Raw genomic sequence first — 22,714 nt, forward strand, 5'->3', positions numbered from 1 at the left:
CTTTATGTGCCATATCAGTCTCTGTGGTAATAGTTTGTGCTTTCAGGTTGTTTTTGTACATGTAGTATCCTACAGATCAGAGGCACACTGTTTTAAACATTGGTCCTTTTGACAGAGTTGGACCTCAAGGTCACAGTCTTCCGGTGTATAAAAGGGAACATACAGTTCCCGAAGAAATTAAGAGACCATTGCACCTTTTCCTTTCCTTTCCAAAAAAGTCAAAAACAAAGGTTTTGGTGAGGAACAGAAGGGTTAAAATTAAAAGGCCACTGCAAATTGAATGGTACTGTTCCTCACTCAGAATTTTCCTTTTCAGCTTTTCTGGAAAGAAAAGAAAAAGGTGCAGTGGTCTCTTAATTTTTTTCCAGAGCTGTAGTGTAAAGACTGTTGACAATGAGCAGCATATTTGAAGACTCACATTAGTAAATGTACAGTCTTCATCTTAGTCCGTGTTTAGCCAACAATAGAAATAGGCTGTCTGGTGGTGGAAACTAGAGAACCATCTACTTTTCAACACGGCTCCTATTGTCTGCCATCAGCAATCCTGTGGTGTTAAAACCCTCCATGGAACCGTGTACAGGCCTGTGCTGTCAGGACACCACCGTAGAGGGAATCATATGTAGCAGATAATGTGGTGACCCCTCCTCCCAGATGTTTTGGGCCTGGCGCTGAGGTGGTGTGTCAGTGTGTCGGGTTGTTCACAACTGTGCTGGTCAGTTCTTTTCCGGTATCAGTGTGAACTTTGTGACTGAGGTTGACTTACTCAAACATCCAACACACTGTACAAAATGAGACAAATGGATATTCAGCCCATGAGACACTGAACATGTCCTTGTCTATAATGATACTTTTGTTTCCCTTGACTACAGACAACCAGCCTGTAGTCACCCTTTCACCCTGGTAGAGACAACCAGCCCATAGTAACCCTTTCACCCTTGTAGAGACAACCAGCCCGTAGTCACCCGTTCTTCCTGGTAGAGGCAACCAGCCTGTAGTCACCTGTTCATCCTTTTAAACAACCAGCCCAAAGTCACCTGTTCATCCTTGTAGACAACCAGCCCAAAGTCACCCATTCAGCCTCTCTGGCACCTGCCAGAGGTAAACAGAGGGACTGCACTACACATTCCTGCCCCAGCCATGACCCAAACTACTGTGTAAATGTGATGTGTGGAGCTAGTGGACTGTGTACTATTATAATAAAGATGAGCTACGGACTAATATGTTGTGAATTTTTTAACAAAACGTCAGTACACTGATGTATTAGCTTCGCCCTGTATCTGTCAATGATACATGTATTTGTGCTTGGCAAGCAGGCAGAAACAGACTGACAACCAGGCTAGTCATGTCATTCTAGCAGAGGAAGTGAGACACAGGAAGGTAGGTTTAAAATCTCCATTAACTCTTTATTTACAAAACTTGAGTTTCACAGAAACAGTTTGCGCCGCAAGGTTTCAGGGATTCATGACTGTTGTAAAGATTCTGAAACATTCCACATCGGTTATTAAAAGATAAGCAGAAAATGGCCATGTATCAGTGATGTATTCATCTTTGGCCACTAACCCAGTGATCCTGTCAGGTAGAAAGCCCAGACCAGCATCCACTTCCAACAGCATGTCCGTCAGTGACATTGGGATCTATGGCTTATATATGTAGACACAAACAACAATATATACACAAGCTTGAACTTAGACAAAAAAAAACATGAATTAGAAACTCTGATTAGTCAAAAACATCTTGACACTTCTCCAGAAACAACGCATAGCCAAATCCCAGAGCCCTGTAGTGATCAGAAAGTCAAATTCAATCCTGAGGTGTGAATGAGTACACCTGAAGGGGACTGATACACAGGTAGGGGTCAGGGGCTTTTGCATTACCACCCACAACTCCGGGCCATGTTGTAGACTATAATACTGCTTTTTCAGGTCAAGGAGAACAAGCATAGCGGAACCCCAAAACTCAAGACTAGAGAAAGGAACAATGGTTCTGAATATATCCTGTTCCCCATAGCACTCTACCCTGAGGGAGGGCTGAGAACCAAGGGAAAACCCCCCTCTGGCCCCCCCTCCCTAGAGCACCAGACTGAATTAACTGAATGATTGTTTCCAACCATTACCTGTACATGGCATTGTTTGTTAACCCACCCCCTCTGAAAAAATCCTGTGGACTAAGTGCAGACCTTCAGTCCACTACCAGGCTCTAGATGGTGGAATCATAACCTGAACAAGTCAAAAATTAACAAACAAAACTCAGGAACATGTTCTAACAGTGAAAATATTTCTATAATAATCTCCTGACCCTGTTTGAAGCTTTAGACACAGGCTTTTTCAGGCAGACAAACATAACGAGGCAATTTCACAGACACAAATCAGGCCTACTCCAGGACAAAAAAATTCATTCCAATAGAGTTCCCCACTGATGTTGATTTCTTAGTCCTAGTCTAGGCTTTATCCATTTCTGTGTAACCAGCGCAATGACCTCTAGTTGGCAAGTCAATCCACAAGACAAAAAGTGCAAAAAGACAACTGCCTACATCTCCCAGAAGGCATCCTACTGGGTAGCAGCTGACAGGGCCATTCTATCCAGCAGTTGAAAAGTTAAAACCAGTTTCCAGTGTTCATGCGAGACTTCTCTAGTCTCTACCCAGTCTGAGCCAGCCAGCCAGTCTGACCTGAGTACAGAGAGTCTAACCCTGCTGGTCAACTGCTGTATTCAGTGATTGTCTCCCACAGTCTGGAAGGAGGCAGAGACAAGCCTTTGTGTTTCTAACATATATCATTAATAATCTGAAATAGCACTGGGATCAGTTTAGTCAGGGGGGCGTTCAAGAGATACGGACTGTAGACTCAGTATCCTCCACAACAGGGGGTGGGCGTGGGGTCAGAAGGAATGGGGGGGGGGGGGGGGGGTCACTCCAGCAGGTGTTTGCGGGGGCCAACGCGTGAGCGGTATGAGCGGCGAGCGTCTGCAGGGCCCAGGGAGTCTCTGCAGCTCTGACACGTGTAGGTCTCTGGGACATGGGACTTCCTGATCTTGGCGCAGGACAGATGGATCCACATGTTACAACGGCTGCACTCGATCATGGCCCGGCCCGCAAACGGCTTCATACAGAAACACGTCACCAGGTCCCACGAGTCGTCGTCTGAGAAAGAGAAAACAGCTCACACCAACGCCCAATAACACCTCGACGTGGGGCCCAAGGGCTTCACAACAAAAGGCACATATGAATGACACCTTTGGGGAACATTTCAACTGACGCTGTCTTACCAGAGTCCACCATTATGTCTTCGTCCTCTCCAGAGCCAGCCTCGTCCCGGAACACCACTTGTTTCCCCTGTCTGATCACCGTCCTGTTACCAGGGAAACCCTCCACCCTCTCCACCTTCACCACGCCCTCTTCCGGCCCCTGCCCCTCCCAGCCCGCCCACTCCTCATTGGGCTCGTGTTTACAGGAGGAGCTGATGAAGGGGGAGAGGCGCTGAGTGGCTGAAGGAGGAAGGGGGATGGTGAAGTCATCCTCGGGCTCGTCTTTGATTGGTCGTCCTCCCAGGGGCAGGGGAAACTGCGGCTCAGAGATGGTTACGTAGGCCTGTCGGGTGGAGTTCGGCTCACTGGCCTGGCTCCTTCTTTCCCTCCTCCTCTTCTTCAGTTTTTCGGTTTTCCTGCGGTCATCTGGGTGCAGGGAGGACACTATACGGCCACGCTGAAGAAGAGGAATTAATTCAGGATTCGGAAATTAGTATGAGTAAAGGTTGGATATAGCAGTGGACATCGTATCAGTAGATCCTAAACTCCCCACTTACATCTTTCCTAACATGGCTGGATAGTGAGTCCTCAGGGTGGAGTCCTGTGGAACTGAGTCGTCTCCTGTTCTTGTCCTGCAGGGGTTTAGGGGGACTCAGGGCGCAGGAAGAGGGGGGTCGAGGGACAGGAGTCCAGGCATCGCTGTCTGCTGTGCTGCCTGTACTGTTGGGAGGGCTGGAGCTACTGAGCACAGGACAGTCCTGGATAGGGAAATTAGATATTAAATACAGTATGTGTTTACACAACATTTCCTAAGGACCAGAATGGAGGTGGGGGTGAAACTGTTGTACAATCCGACAACATTGGCAGACAAACCCCACACGCGCACACATATACACACACACACACACACACACACACAATCTGAAACTATTTCAAACCTAAACAGCCATTAACAGTAAATTCACGACAGCTGAACAATAATGTATAACTATGTTATACACGGCCTCAATGACGCCACCGCATTTGGCCATAACAATGGAAATCCCTCTGCCTAAGATGTGTTGAGTGATTAGCCCTAAACTGAGGGGCTAAGTCTGGCACAGGACAGAGTAGTAGAACAGTTCTGGATGATGTACAGCAGTATGCTCCGGGTTCAACAGGTCCAGGATGCTGAGGTTGGTTGCTCCACTTGGCTGAGGAAAGGTCTTCGGGGTCTGGTTCCATTACAGCTACTCACTCCATTGTCTCTGTCCAAGCTAGGAAGGGGACCGCAACAGAAGCTCCAATCGGTCTTTCGGAGGAGTTCTGCCATCACAAGACTTATTCTGTCCAGTCCTCTGAACACTACAGTTAAGGGAAAGGGTCTAGGGGCGCAGAAGCACAGGGCCACTGTCTAGGATGAGTATGGAGAGACTATGTTGGCCCTCTTACCCTGGGAGAGGGGGCAGGGCTGTGTTAGGTGTGTGCCCCTTCAGGAGACACAGCAGCTGATTGGCTAGCGAGGGACAAGGGCCAAGCAAGGAGGCTGCCAGTAGCCACGCCTCCTTCAGTTCTGTGGATCAAATAGAGGGTCAACACAACACGCTAGGGAGGGGTTAACAAAGATACAGTCAGCATGTCCAGGGCTCCATTCAGAAGAGCACAACACCCTGATTGGTTCAGAAATGTCATGCTGTAAAGTGCTGACTCTCAAAGATACACGGCATGGGCTATTTTTATCTTGCTGTTCCTTAATGTTAGATTACTGAATAGAACCCATGTACTACATTAAAACCATTACCACCCAGAAGAAATAAACAATTCAACATTAAAATCAATGTAATGTATTGTAGCTGAATGTATGATCTTCACAACAAGAGTTAGGATGCTGGGGAGTTAATATACCACACAGAGGGGATGGAGGAAGAAACAACATTGTGAAGAAAGTAGTAAAAGCTCCAAGCTCGATAATCCTCAAACACATGAGTTCTATCCCTGGTGCCTTGCCCCTATAACCACATCAAGGGAGTGTTACCTCCACATATAACCAGGCAGTGTTATATAGCAAGTTCACAGTTCTGCCTAACTATTCAGAGAAAATAACAAACCACAAGGGACTGTACACCACACACACACACACACACACACACACACACACACACACACACACACACACACACACACAGGGTTTTCTTTACTGACCTCCTGGGGGTAGGGGATATAGCCTGCATAAGCCAACACAAATGTGCAGAACTTGTTGAAGTCCTCAACAGTCCGCCTCTTCCTGTATGGTGGACTGATCCCCTGCAAGTCAAAACACATCAATAGGACGTCAAATGTGTTCAAAATGTGAACACATTGATAAAATGTTACATAAGACCAAATTACAACAAAACATGAATAGTCAGTGCATTTAAGTTGAGGTAGTGAACATTAAAAATGAGATTTTGACTTCCAATCGTTTGCAAATATATCATGAGCAAATTAGCTAGTAAATAAAGCCAACACTAAGCTAGCTAACTACGTCTGTGCCAACAACGGCAACGCGTTTTACGTTACAGTAGTTGAAAATCGTTCGCACTAAAACTTGGGATTTCTTGGCTAATTAAGGTACAGTAACAGTTATGACACATATAAACCACACATTACACATCCAGCCAAAAATGTGATTTTCAAATAAATACTGAAGTTTGTTAGCTTAGCTAACGACGTGTTAGCTGAATGGAACAGAAACGTGAGAGTATCACTAGCTAGCTATGTTTGTAGCTAGTTACCATCATAGCCCATAGTTTTAGCTAGCTGGGCAGACAGCTTTAAGCAGTATATAAACGTACAGACACTAGGCTAAGCGCTAACAAAGTGGTGTAACTAAGTACAGTAGTTCTGAATAATAATAAGATTAATAATTAATGATACTGTACCTCTGATCCAAATGTATGCGGTGACGAAGTAACGTTGTCCATCTCTAAAGTGATCACAAGACATACGATACATACAGTATTATTTAAACAGAAAAACGAGCAAAAATAACCAATGGTATCAGTTGAGTGCACAAATATTCTTAGCCAGATTGCAGCCGTATAGCTACTGCAGCTAGTTTAGTGCTTGTGTCTTCGACGCTGAAAACAACATGGTCCATGTAATAACATTAACCTAACTAAAGAACGCAAACCAATGGCAAAGCTACCTAGTTAGCTGACGTTAACAACCTATGATGGCAGGATAAGACTCGTTAGCTTCCTCTATTCTAAAAAAAAATGTATACGCAGAGAATGTTTCACCTTGGCCTGCCGTGGACCACCCGATATATTTGCTAGAAATTTGTAGTTGGCTGTAATCCAAATGTTACTTTAAAAAACTGTTCCCAACCAAAATATCGTTGCCTATCTGTTCCGCGGAGTGCCCATCACTAATGTCACTCAAGCTTTGGTCACTGAGAGGAAAAGAGAGAGACCCGCCTCTTTAACTGAGATGTTTAAATGGATATAAAATCCTATTTTTATATGGTATTTAAATTAAGGTATTAATAGTCCCAAAAGTCTATTTTTGGATTGGAGAGGGAGAGAGATATTATGGGAAACCTGGATTTGTGTGTTAATGTGTGTACTCCACACAAACATCCCCAGAAAGATAGTTAACCTAAAAATTCGAACCCCACCTTCTGTAATAGAAAATGTGATTCACAGCCAAGGGCTAGTGTGTAGGAGTGAGTTTCATATTTGGGGGTACACATTTAAAATATTTGCAGTGTTCTTATTATTGGGGGTGATCAATTTATCTGCTTCTAACACTGGGGGGAACATGTCTCTCCCGAATCTCGCCTGTCGCTGGTGTGACGTCAGTTCACTCTTAAAGCACACAGGCAAGGGCGTAGGAGTAGGGGGGACAGGGGGGACATGCCCCCCAATGTTAGAAGCAGATACATTGGTGCCCCCCCCCCCCCCCCACAATAATAACAACATTTTGCAAACATTTTAAATGTGTTCCACTCAATATGAAACTCATTCCTATACCCCTTGCCCACATGTCATCTGTTCAGTGTCGCCATGTAATGCATTTTGTTCCTTGAGTTCCACCCATTGTGGATAGGCCAATAGCATCCAGCCGCAGACCCAGACCACCCAATAGCATCCAGCGATCTGCACCAATGTTCACTTGTGTATTCGAACATAATCTATCTGCCTTTCTTTTAGCAGATTTGCTTTCTTTTGATCTAAAACATATTTTCTTAGGTGCTGTTACATTCTGAACTTCAATTTTTTATACAATTGTCTCACTAGGGTGTCTCGCTGCTTGATACACAAAATGAGAGTGGTCACTTATTTCTTTCAGCCTCATTACTTTTCCATTTTCCCACCAGTACACAAGCTAACCATTATTTTCCTTAGCAGCAGTACACTGCATATGGACGTTATTTAGATGCGAGCCTGGGACCTTCTGATATGGTAGGAATTAATCCACGATCCAGATTAATAGAATAGCGAAGTGTTAATACAAAAAAATGTACATACTTCATCTTTAAGGAAAAACTAAAAATAGGACCTAGGGTTAGAAGTAGGATTACTTTTAGGTTTAGACATTTAGGTTTAGTTTTAGGTGTTAGTGCTAAGTTTAGATTTGGCCTAAAACAAGGCTGGGTTTACAGCTTACAGGGGATATTGAACATGGATTTCTGGGTCCCCATAAGTATAGAAAAAATGTGTGTAGTAAGAGCACAGGGAGATTGTGACCAAGTGTGACATCCTGACTCCCTCCTAACTCTCTTTCTGCAAGCTGATTATCTGTGTGTCCACTGACCTGCATTTGTGCTGAGTGAGATCAGTGTTCTGCTGAGCTTGTTTGTGCTCTTTTTCCTCTCTCTCTTCCCTTGCAAACGATGTGAATGTGTTCTAAATAGCAGGGTCTAAATGTGTGTGATGCAGGTCTAGTAACCATGTATTTATCATGAATTTACCACTGAGATAGTAAAACCTGACAAATCAGTCCCCACAAGTCTTTTTGCTGATCCGCACTAGAAAAATGGCTATTTCTGGCTTAGGAGTTTGGTTTAGTGTACAACTTACAATTGTGGTTAGTGTTAGAATTTAGGTTACTGTTAGGTTTGGGCTTTATAAGTTAGGTTTATGAGGTTAAGGTTAGAGTTAGGTTGAGGCTACGGTAATGGAACATGGATTTCCGGTTTTCTAGTCCCCACAAGGATAGAAAAATAAACGTGTGTGCGCATGCTTGTGAGTGTGTATGTGTGTAGTGTGTGTGTTCACTATATAACACAGAATAGCAGGGCGGTGCTACACTGCAGTGGATATTGTGTGTCAGAGAGACCCAGAAGCAGCAGCCGAAAGAGAGCAAGAGAGGGAGAGCAATCGAGTGAGAAAGCAAAGTAATAGAGTCAGAAAGAGAGGTGGAAGACTGCTGTTTGTTTCTGCCAGTGAGTACAAGGTACAGTCTCTACAGTTTTGTTAATCAACTAGGAAGATGGTGCTGCAGTTGAGAAAACAGATCATTTCTGTTTGTATCTGAGGCTGCATGACCTTTCGCTGTACAGTAAATGAGCCAGACATTTCCGACTGTGCAATTACGAAGGAAAACATGACAGCATCGCAGAATATTTGGTCAGATTTCTGCAAAATGCTAGTTTGTTTTGTCTAAATGAACAGTTTGCTTATAGGCCTGTATTTCTTTTGTCAAATTGTATGAATTACTATTTTGGCCAGGTTATCTCTGTCTTCTGTTCTCTATCAAATATGTTTTTTTGTTAGTTGTAGATGTACCTTTCTAAACAAAATTTGTAAACAATTTAATATTTATGCAGTCTCCCCTCACGTTCCCTCTCTTCTGCCCATGCAGTGTCCAATATTATGATGGGTACACTCTGGCTTTAAGGCTGGGTGTGTTTGTGAGTGTGTGCCTTTACTCCTGTGATGTGAGTCAGCAGACAGGGTATTAAGAGATCATGTCTGGGCCTGCTTGGGTGCAGTGGAGTGGATCATTATATACTGTAGAATGAAGTATTGATAATGCTGGTTTGGGATCTGTACCACTTTGCAGTCTATTCATTTTGGTTGTTTCATCTTTGTATTCTAAGTGGTGTACTCTCCTGTTTGTATATATGAAAACACATTTTTGTATTAGCTTGCCTAGTGTTTTCAGACTAGTGCAGATTTTGTTTTGAAACATTTGTAGGCTTTTTGAATAATATTTAATATAGAGTAATAGGGAAACATGGTGCAATGTTCTTATGTAAAAACCCTTCATGAAAAGCTTCAAGTAGAAGTAATTTCATTCACAATCATAAATATAATTGTATGATTTGGAAGTAGGGTGTAGGAGTAATTAAAAGAAAAACCATGCAGATAACCTAAAGGTGTCTATAAGCCCTTAATAGAAAAAAGGTACTGAGGTGGTTCAGACATATTCTTTCACCATAGCAGTATTAGTGAAATGTTTCACAACGTCATAGGTTCTATAATTTAAAAATTAATGGAGGCATGTTTTGTAGCAAATATTGTACCCTTTTGTGTTGATGCTTGATCACAGTAGATTAGGTTGTTATTGTTCAATAGAGCCATTGGATTTGAGGATTCCTCATTGCCTGGAAATGTAGATGGCCCTTTTCCACAAGTGGAATGCTGAAGAAATTCTCAGTTTTAATGGCACATATGATATTAATACCATACTAACAGACAAATAGGTAAATAGAGCAGCAGTGAAATTACCCTTTAAAGCTAACTAGCTACTTTGGCAAATAAAATTGCATGAAAGTTTAGGCAATAACTTTGCTTTCCCCTCTGGCTTACTTATCGAATGGGTTTTGAAGAGATGAGAGAGGAAGCGAAGCATATAGTTGAGTCGCATTTGTGTGGGAAAACAAAGAAATCTTGCGATGTTCACTTAAGACAATTCCCCAAAAACCTGAATGAGGCAACCTCTCCCACCCTGACATAACTTCTTATTGTCATGGATGAAAAGCCAAGTCCATGTTGCTATGCCCTTCACCCTAGCTTTTTGGAATGTACACTTGTCAAGCTGAAATGGCCCACAATGCACAAGGATCACTGCCTTTGCCATGGTGGCTACACGTCTGTGAGAATTACAAGCTAAAACATATGTGGCAAATCAGTTCCATTCCTTTCAAGTAGTTAACTTGACTACCATGAGGTGTTCATCTTACATCTGGATAGTCAGTGAATAAACTGAATGGAGTGAAGGGGCTCTAATTTAGCAAGGAATTGATGGCTTTAATCAATATTGAATCTATGAAATATATTTTCTAATAGCAGAAAGAGTCACAATAAAAGCAGTCATTACACCCATTGGAACTGCATATCACATTTCATAAATCAAACAGCATTTTTGTTGGGGATGAAAGTTAAAACCAATCTGCACATCAGGACCATTATATACAGAAATATGATACAGCCCAGCCCCAGAGATGGATGCGTTTTAGCCGAGGTCCTCAGAATATTTCTCTACAGTCATTGATACCAAGGGTGTGCCTTAAGAGTCTGAAGTGAAGTAATCCCAGCTGCGCTGGGAATAAAAACACGATATGGCACCTGTTTACAGTATGGAGATCACACACTTTGGTCGTGGTATGACAGAGTACATCCATGTATCCGATCTACTGTACCCCTAAACCATATCATCCATCCTACTCTCAATAACATCAAGTCTGTTCTAATGTGCTGTGTACTTGCAGAAAATGGCTGCACAGTGTTTTGTCCAGTGAGACCTCCTAGGGCTTAACCCAAAGCCCTCTATTCAATGGACTACGCACCAACGGACTGAAACACAATAGTTGCCCAGTGACAGGTACCCAGGCAACCACTAGTACTGTGCAGGGGCATTCACAAAGAATTGGTACAAATCCACTGTTGAAGCAGTGACCTGCGGTGGGGTTAGAGTAGGCAATGAGAAATACACTGAAATCTGATAAAACTCACTAGTCAGGTTAAACTCCCCAGCAAATGTATTTCCATTATGTGTGTCATTAGATTGGAAGTGTACTGTCGTTGTCCCATACACGTATCTATGGAGACTGCGCTGGACAAAGCCGAATTACTTTTTCTAAAGTTCGTCAGCGGGGACTTTTTCCCATGATGCAAAGCAACATGTGGCCCTTTACAAAACAACCGATTAAGCAAAATAGTAGCTTGTCTTATTGACAATACAAAATATGGCCCACAAAATTTGGGAGTAGGCCACACTACTTTTTGGCAGACTACTGTACCCCTCAAACGTCTAGTCTGAAAATAGCCTCGATGTTCGCAAATTTGGGATGAATGTGCGCTACTCCGGCTTTGCCCGTCCTTGATGGCACGGATGATAGACACATTTGATGATAAACGTTGTGAGGAATGACGGAAAAGTTGGGGTAGTCCTATTTGGCGAGGCGGGCATTGCCACTTTCAAGGACACTACGCTACTCCCACTCCAGGAAAGGGCATGTTCTCCCACGTGTTCACACGTTTCAGACATCGCTTACCTACCTATACTACTGACTATACAGCTCTGGAAAAAATAAGAGGCCACTCCTAATTTTTCTTAAATCAGCATCTCTACATGTATGGCAGCCATTCCATTCCAGTGATGTTAAATTCCAACACAGGCACATTGATTAAGGGATTACGTCAACCAAATCTAATTTAATGAGGAAAAGTATAAAAACCACTGCTGTGGTCGTCACTATCCTCTTGCAATAAGACCAGCTGGATGGCAAAAACAATGCAAGTTGTACCTCAAAGGTAATTTGAATAAAAAAATAACTATTCAGCATGACAAAAGAGTTGAAAAGAAAAGATTTAAGTGAGGAAAATAAGGGTTCAATTCTGGCTTTACTGGCAGAGGGTTACAGTGAGGTTGCTTCCATCCTGAAAATTTCAAAGAATATAAGATACAAGGTCAAGCAACAGACATTGGGACAACAAAGTTACAGACTGGCAGAGGGTGAAAACAACTGTCCACTGACCGAGATGACAGTCAACTCATTCGAATGTCACTCAACCGTAGGATGACATCAAGAGACCTACAAAAAGAATGGCAAACAGCAGCTGGGGTGAACTGCACAGCCAGGACTGACATCTATAATCAGTAGTATGTGGCCAATTAATATCCTCTATAGATTTTTGAGATTCATGTGACGCAGGCGCATCTCGAAACCACACATGCGGCTAAAATCTGTCAGGTTGAACTCCCTAGCAAAACTATTTCGATTTCGTGTCATTAGATTGGAAGCATACACCTTATAAAGGGAACTACTGTCGTTGTACACATATCTATTCAGACTGCCTAGGACAATTCTTTATGAAAAGAAATATTTTACTATATTGATCTCAGCACGTTCGGGTGAGACCACTGGTCTCACCTGCATGAATCTTTTCAAAATCTCGTCAACGGAGCCTATTTCTCACGAGGTATGCCATGCCTCATGTGACCCAGATAAAGCAAAAAATATTAGCGTGTCTGATTGACAATCTAATAATTTAAAGTCTGAATGCTGTAAACAATTTTTACTTTTTGTAAACGTACTTTAATTGATGACCAATCCTGAACGAATCGCTGTTTGCAGATTATTCAAGAAAGCGTTGCCAGCCCTTGACCACATGGTGTCAGCAGTTGAGAACAGCAGGTAGGGGTAGCGGAACAACTAGCGCAACCACACAGACACTCGGTTCTTGCATACTATTCATTTAGGAAACCTCTGCCTAATATAAAGTTCTGCCCCTTGCGCTGTTGTAAATCCGTAAAATCAGATGTTGGTGTACACTTTCACAAATTGTTCTTCAAAAGATAAAGTGGAAAAAGGTTTTATTTGCCACAATGAATGCGGCACTTCCATAGCTGTCTAGGCCAGTTAGCTTTGCTATGCATTCTCGCGGGACTGGGGAGCCAGTGGATAAAAGGTTTTTGGCACTTTTCCACTGCATGGTACCGGCTCGACTCGTCTCGCCTCTACCCACTTTGGTAGCTTTTCCACTGCATGCGCCAACCGTATTTTTTATTTTTTTGCATCCTCTTGAACTACAGAGAAAAGCAGGGTCCCCCCCACCCTCTTGAGGAACAGAGCCCCGAGCTTTAGAGGGACTGGTGGAGAGCGGTTTAGCCATTACACTTGTAATAGTAAAATTTCTTGTAATTAAATCCAGAAAATCTAAATCAAATTCTGGCTAAATTGAAATGAAATCTGTTGACAAATCAATAATAACCTAAGATTTTTTTAATTTGTAACACAATATCATACATTTGTATTTCTTCCAAAACCCCAGGGTGGGCAGTGCCTACCCTGCCTACCCAGAGCGCCGCTCACTGTGTAGAAGTGTGAGTGATCTCTCACATTCTCAGAGGGAGTAGGTTTACACTTCTTCAAAGGAATTTCTTTGGTTGTTTCTGTATGAGATTTAATTTTAACATCGTTCATCTATGAAGAGGACACTTCTCTAGTGTGTCAATGGGAAGTTGCTCACTGAACTTGGATTCAACGCTGAACTGCAGTTAGGCCAAGAGACTGGCGTCGCAATCTGGGAAGAAACCTAGAGAGGAGACATACTCTGAGGGGAGGCCGTCCTCTTCTGGCAGTGTTGGGTGAAGGTTATAGGAGTACATTACCTTTTTAGGACTTTGCACAGGGACACCTAGGATTCATCAAGCCAGGTAGTCCTAAGGCGTGGTCCAAGCACTCGTTCATTTAACTTAAAGGGGTCCTGGTATGCTGAAGTGCAGATCTGAGGGCACAATTTGGCAGTCTGTTTGAAATACCACAGTGAGCAAGTCAGCATGACGCCTGGTGAAAATGACTGATGACACCCAGATCTATTGATGACACCCATCTGACGCTCAGTCCTTTTAAAAACATGACCAATTGAGCTCTGTTGACATAACTGAGTGCCAGATCAGAAATAATGGCCAAACAGGTGTCAAACTCAACCTAGCAATCAGGAAGCACCTTACTCTGGGTGTCCCTGAGCATATTAAATGCCACGTTAAAGTCAACTAAAGTGAGACCTTTTTGATCCTGGCCTTGAGTTTTCAAATGACTGTTGCTTCTCCACTATCAATAAGACATCTGTTCATGGTCTCTGACTCACAGAGGGGTTTTGGCCAAATTCAGATCCTTGCCTTTATGAGAAATGGAACACAGTTACTATTTCCATAATTATAAATGGATGAAAGCCACTGGCCAAATCCACCGCATTAAACCACACATGCTCTAATTTGATTTTGGACAGAACAGGTGTAACAGATGACAGGAATGGAACTGTGACTGTGCTTCCTAAAGTGGCATGATGGCAAATCATGCCACTTTAAACACCACAGGGTCAGAGAAGTACACAAGACTTAGCAGCAGGGGAAGTAATTAGTGTTACCTAGGGTTGTTTGGATATCCTGTTGGGTCAAGAGGACAGGGTTATCGTGACAGGGTCAAGAGGACAGGGTTATCGTGACAGGGTCAAGAGGACAGGGTCAAGAAGAAGACAGGGTTATTGTGACAGGGTATATATCTTTTTAAAATTTATTTTACACCCTTTTTCTCCCAATCCCACTCTATAACTTTGCGCCACTCCTACAACAGTCCCTGCAGTGTCCGGAGTGTCGTAGATCGCCACAAGCTTCCTTTCGAAACCTGTCCAAACACCCAGTCTGCTTCTTCTACACCTTCTCCCTTAACCAGGTAGTCAATGTGAGCCAACACGCTGGAGGAAACGCTCGGATTGCCTTATGCATGGCCAGGTCAGGCACCCACCCCACCAGAGACGTTGCTGGAACGCGGTGGCACAAGGAAATCCCCTATAGCGGTTACCTCCCCCCAGACGACGCCAGCCCAATATGTACCACTCTACCTGACCCCCTGGCCACAATCGAACCCACAGCCAGAGACCACTGCGCCACTCGGGAGGCCCGAGGACAGGGTATATCGTGACAGGGTCAAGAGGACAGTGTTTCAAGACAGGTTTAATAGGACTGAGTTATCGTGACAGGGTCAAGAGGACAGTGTTTCAAGACAGGTTTAATAGGACTGAGTTATCGTGACAGGGTCAAGAGGACAGTGTTTCAAGACAGGTTTAATAGGACTGAGTTATCGTGACAGGGTCAAGAGGACAGTGTTTCAAGACAGGTTTAATAGGACAGGGTATATCGTGACAGGGTCAAGAGGACAGTGTTTCAAGACAGGTTTAATAGGACTGAGTTATCGTGACAGGGTTATCGTGACAGGGTTATCGTGACAGGGTTATCGTGACAGAGTCAATAAGACATTGTTATCGTGATGGTTATCTTTTGGTATCTTGCTGGTAATGGGAATTAATTTGGGATGTGCCTCCAATAAAACATCAGTGCACCATTGGGTTCTTAATTGATTAAACCAGCAACATATCAATTAGTTTTAACAAACTGTACATCGGTATTTAAAGATAGTAGGTAAATCTTTTCACAATAAACTCACTAATATATATTTTTTATTATCACTGTATGTCTCTATGTGTTTTTTTTAATATAAATAAATATGTTTTGGGGAATTACAAAACAAATTTGTGAGCATTTAAAGATATTAATACACACAGCCCTACAGAGCTCCTCCCCCCAAAAATATTTTCCAAATACATCTTACACAAAAAGGGAATTTTCAATGTTCAGTCCACTGTTATTATTTGTATTTAATTGTTGCACCAACGACCCGAACAAATTACTTGCCAATAAAACACAGATTTGTATTCAAATTAACTTAAATGATTTACAACGTTTGACAAAGATCATGTTTTTTAAAGATCTATAAAGAAAATGCATTGAATTAACTGGTTTCCTGGAAACAAGAATGAAAACTCTGAGAATGTCATTGAAGAGTTATAAAACATTATAAGGCTGAGAGACCTAGTATTCCTACATGTCAATGTAAATATTACTTGCTTTGTACAAAACAGAACATTGAAATGATATAAGAACCTTCCATATCATGAATGCCATAGACAATAAGAGCTTCTTAATGGTAAGACTCGATCTGCAAAAAGCATTTGACTCATCCTAAAATGAACACATACTGATGAGGAGTAAATGAACAAGAAGCAAAAATACAAGCTTACTTAGTCCCCCTATTCTTTGTCTTTGGAGTTGAACCATCACCACTTGCCCTACACACTAGATACAATTCAGATGTTTTTACACACTTGAAGACTAAAAACAGAGTGTGAGTATGTGTGTAGGAATGTAGTTGGTCCATTGGTTCTATTTTGTTTTAATTCCCTGCTGTCTCCAGAATCACCACCCTGCTCCAGTCATGGCCAGGAATCTACTAAAAAACCCAGCAGGGGAAGGTATGAGAACACTACCACACTGTCTGTCTTTGCAATCATTTATTTGTTTTATATTTCTGATTAATTTAGACCAATTTGAAGATTTATTTTTTCACTTCAACATAATTCTTTTGTTGATCAGTGGCAGAAAACTCATGATTATATCTATTTTCATGTCATGTTGTTACACAATAACATGTGGACAAGTCCAAATTGGGTGAATACATTTGAGAGCCATTGTGTCCCAAAGTATATAGTGTAAATCGTTAATTATGTTTGATTTATATAGTGTTTGTTTATTTGTATTTTACATGTCTGTTGTCCTGTCATCTTTCAAATCTATGCCTTTGACCAGGTCATCATTGAAAATGGTTGAAGTCGTGTCTGATTTCTGTATTCTGTAGTGCTCTCAGAGAATTAACTCTCAATAGACTGTTAAGATTGTGCCTGCAGAAAGTGACTTAACACTTCCCTTCCAGACCAGATGGAATTCTGGGAGCTGACGGAGAATGGCGGGAGCCAGTGGCAAGTGGAGGACTTGCCAGGAGACTGTGGCTACGACTTTGTTGACGATGGAGTGACCAAATTCTTCAGCACGTCTTTCGAGTCAGTAATGGCACAATGTTACAAAGTAGGGATGTCAAAGGACCATGCTTTTAAAAGCATTTAAGTTTGAGCTAGTGCACATTTGGGACGCGTAGAGAAAGAGAAATGAGGAATTCAAACCCAGAGTCCATCTTTAGCAACATAGACACAGTGTGCAGGTTTTTGTCTGTGTTTGGCACTGTGAGTGTGAGGATGTCTCTCCCTCTGTGCCAGGCTGTGTCTGAAGAGGCAGGTGGTTGACCTACTGGCAGAAGGGTACAGTCCCGACGACCTGGATGCCCAGCCAGCTGTCACTGTGGAAGACTGGTGAGAGTGACACTAGATACATTATTAGGAAATCAAATCAAATGCACATTTCAAGGAGGATCCATTTAGGTTCTTGTATGTACTGGTGCATCTCAACAAATTAGAATATCATGGAGAAGTTCATTTTCCCCCCGCAATTCCAATCAAAAAGTGACACCTTCATATATTCTAGATTCATTACACATAAAGTGAAACATCTCAAGCCTTTTTTGTTTCAGTCTTGATGATTACGGCTTACAGCTCATGGAAATGAAAATACAGGTTCTCAAAATATTAGAATAAAAAGAAATGTTGTGTGTGTATGTGTGTAGGTACAGTGGGAGGTCGGACTGTGGGTGCACCTACCAGTTGACAGTGTGTCTTTTGAATGAGAATCAGGAAGTTCTTCAGGAATTTAAACCTGAACCAATCACTCTGGACCCAGACTGTGACAACTGCTCGTGGAAACAGGTATTCTGGGGGAGATCGGCGTTCCTTAATATGACCATAATACAATATGATCCTGTCGCGTCTATTTCTCATCACATCCAACTTTCCTATTTGCCTTACTCCAGATGAGACACACTTTCTCTAACTATGGTCCCGGACTGCGCTTCATCTCGTTCGAACACGGAGGACAGGACACCAAGTACTGGGACGGCTGGTTTGGAGTCCGTGTCACTGGGAGCTCAGTTACTGTCGAGGCCTGAGAAATGAAAGGGTGGGACATTAGGAGAAGATGGGAGGTCCGGGGAGGAGAAGATGGGAGGTTCGGGGAGGAGAAGATGGGAGGTCCGGGGAGGAGATATGAAGCATAGAGGGAATAAAAGGTGAAAAAAAAAGCAGTGTAAAATGAGGAATGAGAGAAAACATGATCTTAGGGGACCACCTATGCCCTTTACACAATCCTTACATAGCAGCGGTTGAAATGTAAGGAATACAATATTACTAAATAGCTGCTTTGGAAACATATGACATGCATTAGGACGTGTGGCCCCTTAGTCCTCAACGCATTAGAATAAACAGGAACGTGATTCTCTGAGCGTAGCTTTATTAACAGTGTAAATGGGTTCTACATGACTAACACACGACACGGACGTAGGTGACATCTGCTAACTATCAGGTTTGCACAGATACACAGGCCCTCTCGCCTGTCGAGTGATTACCTTTCTAGTTTAGTAGGTGCTAAGTGATCATAAATACAGAGATTGTTTGGAACAATTAATAACCACTTCCAGACTACGATGGTAGCTAATGCATTATTTTGTTCAGTACTGTACCAAAGCCACAGAAACCAGGTTATTACTATCATGTAAAAAAAGACAGCTTCATATGCTTAATAATAAAGTAAAAAAAGATGCATCAATCAAGGATTTGCCTCTTCTTGTGTTACATTTTCAACCGAAGAGTCATGTATGTATTTCATACTGTATAGAGCGTAAGGCCATCATTACAATTAAACTACCATAAAATAAAATCCTGTTATATGGGGATTAGCTTCTCTCCCATTCTCTCCTACACAGTCAATGATTTGACACACACACACACAACCTCTGCTTCCTACCAGTCAAAGGATAAACCAGTTGGTAGTTAAAATATTATGGTAGTCAACATTCAAGCTTGCAGATACTTTCTGAATGTTTTCAGGTTGTCATGGAGCAACCTTGGTTATTTGTGATGTTAGGGGCAAAGTATTTAGGTGTTATGTAGTTCCAGTAATGTAGGTCAACCTCATATATAGAGACCTACATCAGCATCAAGTAGAATTGGCGAGATTAGAACACCCGGTACACGTTTACAAACCACCACAAGGTTTATTAAAACAACAAAATGTCAGTGTATCAAATATACAGCAGGTTCAGATTGTCACAAATACACTGATGAAGTAAAGTGACATAAAACTAAGACACAGTATTATTTATTTGGACTAAACTGTGTCAGTAGTATATAAGCTTGCTATATAGTGCTTTACTGTCATTGTCATACACAAACAACAGGCTACTCCAAAACAAGTGTTTAAAACCAAGCAATCAAAAAAGCACCATTACAATTGACACGGTAGATTATGAAAAAGGAAGAAGCAGAAGACAATCATTTAAACTGAGGACAGTTTCAACTGATCAACGTTGTAACACTTTTTGAATGGTGGTGATAATCGGTGTTTCAGGCAATACAAGGAGAAAGGAGTGACGTCCAGCCATGGCTGGGACTGCATCACAGAGCCTCAGATTCATCACCTCCACACATGTTGGAATCAGCTGCTGGGGCACTAAAGCCATGTGGCCTTCTGGGACTGCAGCCGGATAGCCCTGTATTGCACAGTCCGTCTCCGCGCGTTGAACACACCGAAACACATTCCTTATTACATTCACAATGCAACACTTGGAGAATGTTGACAACCAATGGCTGTATCTCCAGAGTCGGTCTGTGTGATAACAGGGCCCGTGGAGACATCCTTCAGACAAATCACTCACAGTTCAACATGTCTGTGTGATGTAGAGGTTCTGTGGTTTTACTGGCTGCATTGTTGAATTGTGGGCCAGGGCGGCTGAAGGGTTAAGGTCCGTGGGGTGGGGGGTTGGGGCGAGGGGAGGCTGTCACTGTCCGTCACTCTCCTTGGGACTGCATCTGCTTGCAGAAGGCTTCAAACTGCTGCTGCTCCAGCTCTGTCATGACCTTATTTAGGGCGTAGATCTAACACACACACACAATTGAAAGCAGGGGTAAAGTTTGTGTGTAGGCTAACTGGTTATTGTAAGTTATACTTGCCCACTGAAAGATTTCACTTCTCTGCATAAGTGTGTGCAGTTTAAGCTATCCCAACAATGGCTTTATCATTATGTTCTATTGAAATCTCCCGTGCGGATACCCTTACCCAAATATTTGAATAGGTGTGTAGCCTAGTAATGCAATCTCTATTATTATTTACTTTTTCATTTTCACAAACGTATTCTACAGCAGGAAATGCCTGTTTACAAAACCACCAATGAACACAGCCGACCTACTACTGTAAATGGAAAACAACGCGGTTACTGTTATAATCTGGGCTAACTTTACCTCTGCCCGCTGCCGCTGTTTCTGTTCCTGCTGGGCAGATTTCTGCTTGGCCCTGTCTCCGCGGGTAGGAGTGGAGTTCAGTTTCGGCTTGTCTTTGCGGCAGGCGGGTTCCATGGTTAGTGACTTATAACAGGCAACGGAACTACTCGATCAGTTCGACATGAAGACAAAAATGTATTGAACAGTTATTGAGCACTGTGCCCACCAACAATAGAGTATCTTAATTTACACCACCACGGTTAAGCGTATCTTCAGCTATTACTATGGCGAGCCACCACTTTATCACATACAAAAACAGATAATCTTCTTTGATAGGTTACGTGCTTGTATTCAAAAGACTCGCCGAATGCGGAATTAAAAAATGTCAACACAGACAACAGTTCTGAAAGGAAATCGTGTGCTGTGCAACCAGAAAATAACCCCGGAACGGTTCACACAGTTATAAGACTTACCAACGTATGTTCCTACCTAAGATTTCTGATTTCATTAAAAATCGCGGAAAACGTATGCTTTTCTTTTGTTTCATTTATTTGATTTATAATACCAACTATATGTGTACAATAAGTGTATGTGTATAATCACACGAATCTTACGCGCAGTTTCAGTTTACGTCAGAGGATAAAGCCTATGTAGAGGACCAATCATCGACCACAAGATGTCGCTCTTACCCTATTGATGAAATTATCTGGGTACCATTCTCTTTAGCCAATATTCCATCCCTTGCTATTAATTGTCATTTCCAAATCGCTTACACACTAAGCTATTTCGGACAATTTCAGAAGGAACACTATTTAAGTACCATTCATGTGTTTTCGCACGAATGGGTGTAAATTCAACCTCCTACACATATCTCTGGAAGTACATTTGTCCCCACATTGGCATGTAGAAAATTCAGCCATTCAATACACCAAACTCATATCATTGACACTCTTCACACTTTCTGTGGAATTGAGAGACAACTGTTGATGGTGGTAGACTATACATTATTTGTGGCTAAATAACTAGCCATTGTGAATATCTTTGTAGAACACAAATTCTACATTCAGAGATATCAAATAAGTCAAATAATGAAAGACAATGATATCTGACGCTTTTGTGTGGCAGATGAGGCCAAGGTTTAATGTATCTCACAGATACAATGGTTTTGAGTATGTTGTTTCATTTTGTGTGGGAAGTGGGATTTTATTCAATATAGTGTGTGTTTTGAGAAGTGTGTTTTTACGTGTGAGAACATTTTGTACACATTCAATAAATGTGTCAGCAGTTGGGAAAAACTTTAAAAGCAAATGATAAGAGAAATGTCAACAAGTGGAATGTAATAGCTGATATAACAGTGTGGAACAGAACCATATACTTGTATCACATAATTGTACCTACATACATTATTTAACAGACTTATCCAGAGCAACTAACAGCATTTATGTTATTATAGACTTACACTGTTTGTCTTATTGACGTTCTTACAATTTAGAAGTAGTAAGCTAAGTCTTCTAGTATTTCTATGAATTGGCAACAAATTGAAAGGGGGGTGCATTCTACCACAGAGGGTGTGTTGTTTGAACATGTATAAAGCTGATGAATATAAAGCCAATGGATTCACCATTACACCAGTTATGGTGGATAAAACGAGAGACCCTTCTACATTTCACCAGTGATGGTGGATCAACGAGAGACCCCCTTCTACATTTAAACAGTGATGGTGGATAAACGAGAGACCCGCTTCTACATTTGAACAGTGATGGTGAATTCAATGAATGACCCCTTCTCCCTCATTGTTTGTGATCAGGGCAGGCCCCTCTGATCTACTTATTGCCTCAGCCCACTGACTGGCAGCCCCAGAGGAAGACATGTCACTGGTTAACTTTCCGAGTGGGGTATGTCAGGAGGGGAATAAGTAAACCAGACCCAGGGCAACTGTCACCTCTCGTAGGGGCTTGCCAGATATTATGAAGGAACCGTGAGCTCACATGAGAAAACATGCTCACTTTAGAAAGGGAACACCCACTTACACAGACAGGAATCTTATTTAACCTCCATCTTTGCTAACATACATGAAAGATTTACAGTACAATTTAAGCTTATCGTTGTCTGTCAACTAGACCTTTAGCAGAAAATAAAAATACTAAATATTTTAGAAAGGTAAGTTGTTTCTTGTTTGATAATACTTAAAATATTTCTCTGTTTCATCTTAAAATGTATTTTGCGAAATATGGCAAGATTGTTTCACAATAATTTACAGTTCACAGACAATCTCTTTCAAA

At 42.1% G+C, this 22,714-nt stretch overlaps 3 protein-coding genes across 11 annotated transcripts; 1 reads left to right on the top strand and 2 right to left on the bottom strand.

Annotated features, from left to right (window-relative positions):
* Positions 1-2,897: 2,897 nt before the first annotated feature.
* On the bottom strand, positions 2,898-6,664 carry phf13 (PHD finger protein 13). Of its 3 annotated transcripts, none has more exons than XM_029114126.2 (6): positions 6,504-6,664; positions 6,144-6,187; positions 5,425-5,526; positions 3,801-4,001; positions 3,265-3,700; positions 2,898-3,139 (listed from the first exon to the last, which is right to left on the bottom strand). In XM_029114126.2, exons 2-6 carry the CDS (start codon positions 6,183-6,185, stop codon positions 2,907-2,909), a joined length of 1,014 nt encoding a protein of 337 aa, XP_028969959.1. In that variant the 5' UTR covers positions 6,186-6,187; positions 6,504-6,664; the 3' UTR covers positions 2,898-2,906. The 3 variants fall into 3 exon arrangements, with proteins under 3 accessions (XP_028969959.1, XP_028969960.1, XP_012993644.2); XM_029114127.2 differs by lacking the exon at positions 6,504-6,664 and adding an exon at positions 6,410-6,486; XM_013138190.4 differs by lacking the exon at positions 6,504-6,664 and having other exon boundaries at positions 6,144-6,402.
* fbxo2 (F-box protein 2) lies at positions 5,761-18,766 on the top strand. Of its 7 annotated transcripts, XM_034287356.1 has the most exons (8): positions 8,516-8,661; positions 14,792-14,890; positions 15,096-15,098; positions 16,459-16,526; positions 16,985-17,111; positions 17,325-17,417; positions 17,729-17,867; positions 17,972-18,766. In XM_034287356.1, the coding sequence occupies exons 4-8, from the start codon at positions 16,490-16,492 to the stop codon at positions 18,104-18,106; spliced, it is 531 nt and encodes a 176-aa protein (XP_034143247.1). In that variant the 5' UTR covers positions 8,516-8,661; positions 14,792-14,890; positions 15,096-15,098; positions 16,459-16,489; the 3' UTR covers positions 18,107-18,766. The 7 variants fall into 7 exon arrangements, with proteins under 7 accessions (XP_019911388.1, XP_034143249.1, XP_010894452.1 ...); XM_034287358.1 differs by lacking the exons at positions 8,516-8,661; positions 14,792-14,890; positions 15,096-15,098 and adding exons at positions 5,783-5,832; positions 6,675-6,677; XM_034287355.1 differs by lacking the exons at positions 14,792-14,890; positions 15,096-15,098 and adding an exon at positions 10,953-10,955.
* Positions 18,767-19,184: 418 nt separating this feature from the next.
* Positions 19,185-20,861, bottom strand: svbp (small vasohibin binding protein). The gene is made up of 2 exons (XM_010896148.4): positions 20,454-20,861; positions 19,185-20,090 (listed from the first exon to the last, which is right to left on the bottom strand). The coding sequence occupies exons 1-2, from the start codon at positions 20,565-20,567 to the stop codon at positions 20,004-20,006; spliced, it is 201 nt and encodes a 66-aa protein (XP_010894450.1). The 5' UTR covers positions 20,568-20,861; the 3' UTR covers positions 19,185-20,003.
* Between the last annotated feature and the right edge of the window lie 1,853 nt (positions 20,862-22,714).

This window comes from Esox lucius, chromosome 17 (genome assembly GCF_011004845.1).
Source record: "Esox lucius isolate fEsoLuc1 chromosome 17, fEsoLuc1.pri, whole genome shotgun sequence".
NCBI lineage: Eukaryota > Metazoa > Chordata > Actinopteri > Esociformes > Esocidae > Esox > Esox lucius.

Bases quoted from the DNA above. Each gene is read 5' to 3' on its own strand.
- svbp (XM_010896148.4), bottom strand. From the start codon at position 20,567: ATGGAACCCGCCTGCCGCAAAGACAAGCCGAAACTGAACTCCACTCCT. The intron at 20,091-20,453 runs GTAAAGTTAGCC...TGTGTGTGTTAG, and splicing joins AACAGCGGCAGCGGGCAGAG to ATCTACGCCCTAAATAAGGT.
- fbxo2 (XM_020055829.3), top strand. From the start codon at position 16,490: ATGGCCAGGAATCTACTAAAAAACCCAGCAGGGGAAG. The intron at 17,112-17,324 runs GTCAGTAATGGC...CCTCTGTGCCAG, and splicing joins TTCTTCAGCACGTCTTTCGA to GCTGTGTCTGAAGAGGCAGG. The intron at 17,418-17,728 runs GTGAGAGTGACA...GTATGTGTGTAG, and splicing joins GCTGTCACTGTGGAAGACTG to GTACAGTGGGAGGTCGGACT.
- phf13 (XM_029114126.2), bottom strand. From the start codon at position 6,185: ATGGACAACGTTACTTCGTCACCGCATACATTTGGATCAGAG. The intron at 5,527-6,143 runs GTACAGTATCAT...TTTGACTTGCAG, and splicing joins CGCATACATTTGGATCAGAG to GGGATCAGTCCACCATACAG. The intron at 3,701-3,800 runs GTAAGTGGGGAG...CCTCTTCTTCAG, and splicing joins CCAGCCATGTTAGGAAAGAT to CGTGGCCGTATAGTGTCCTC.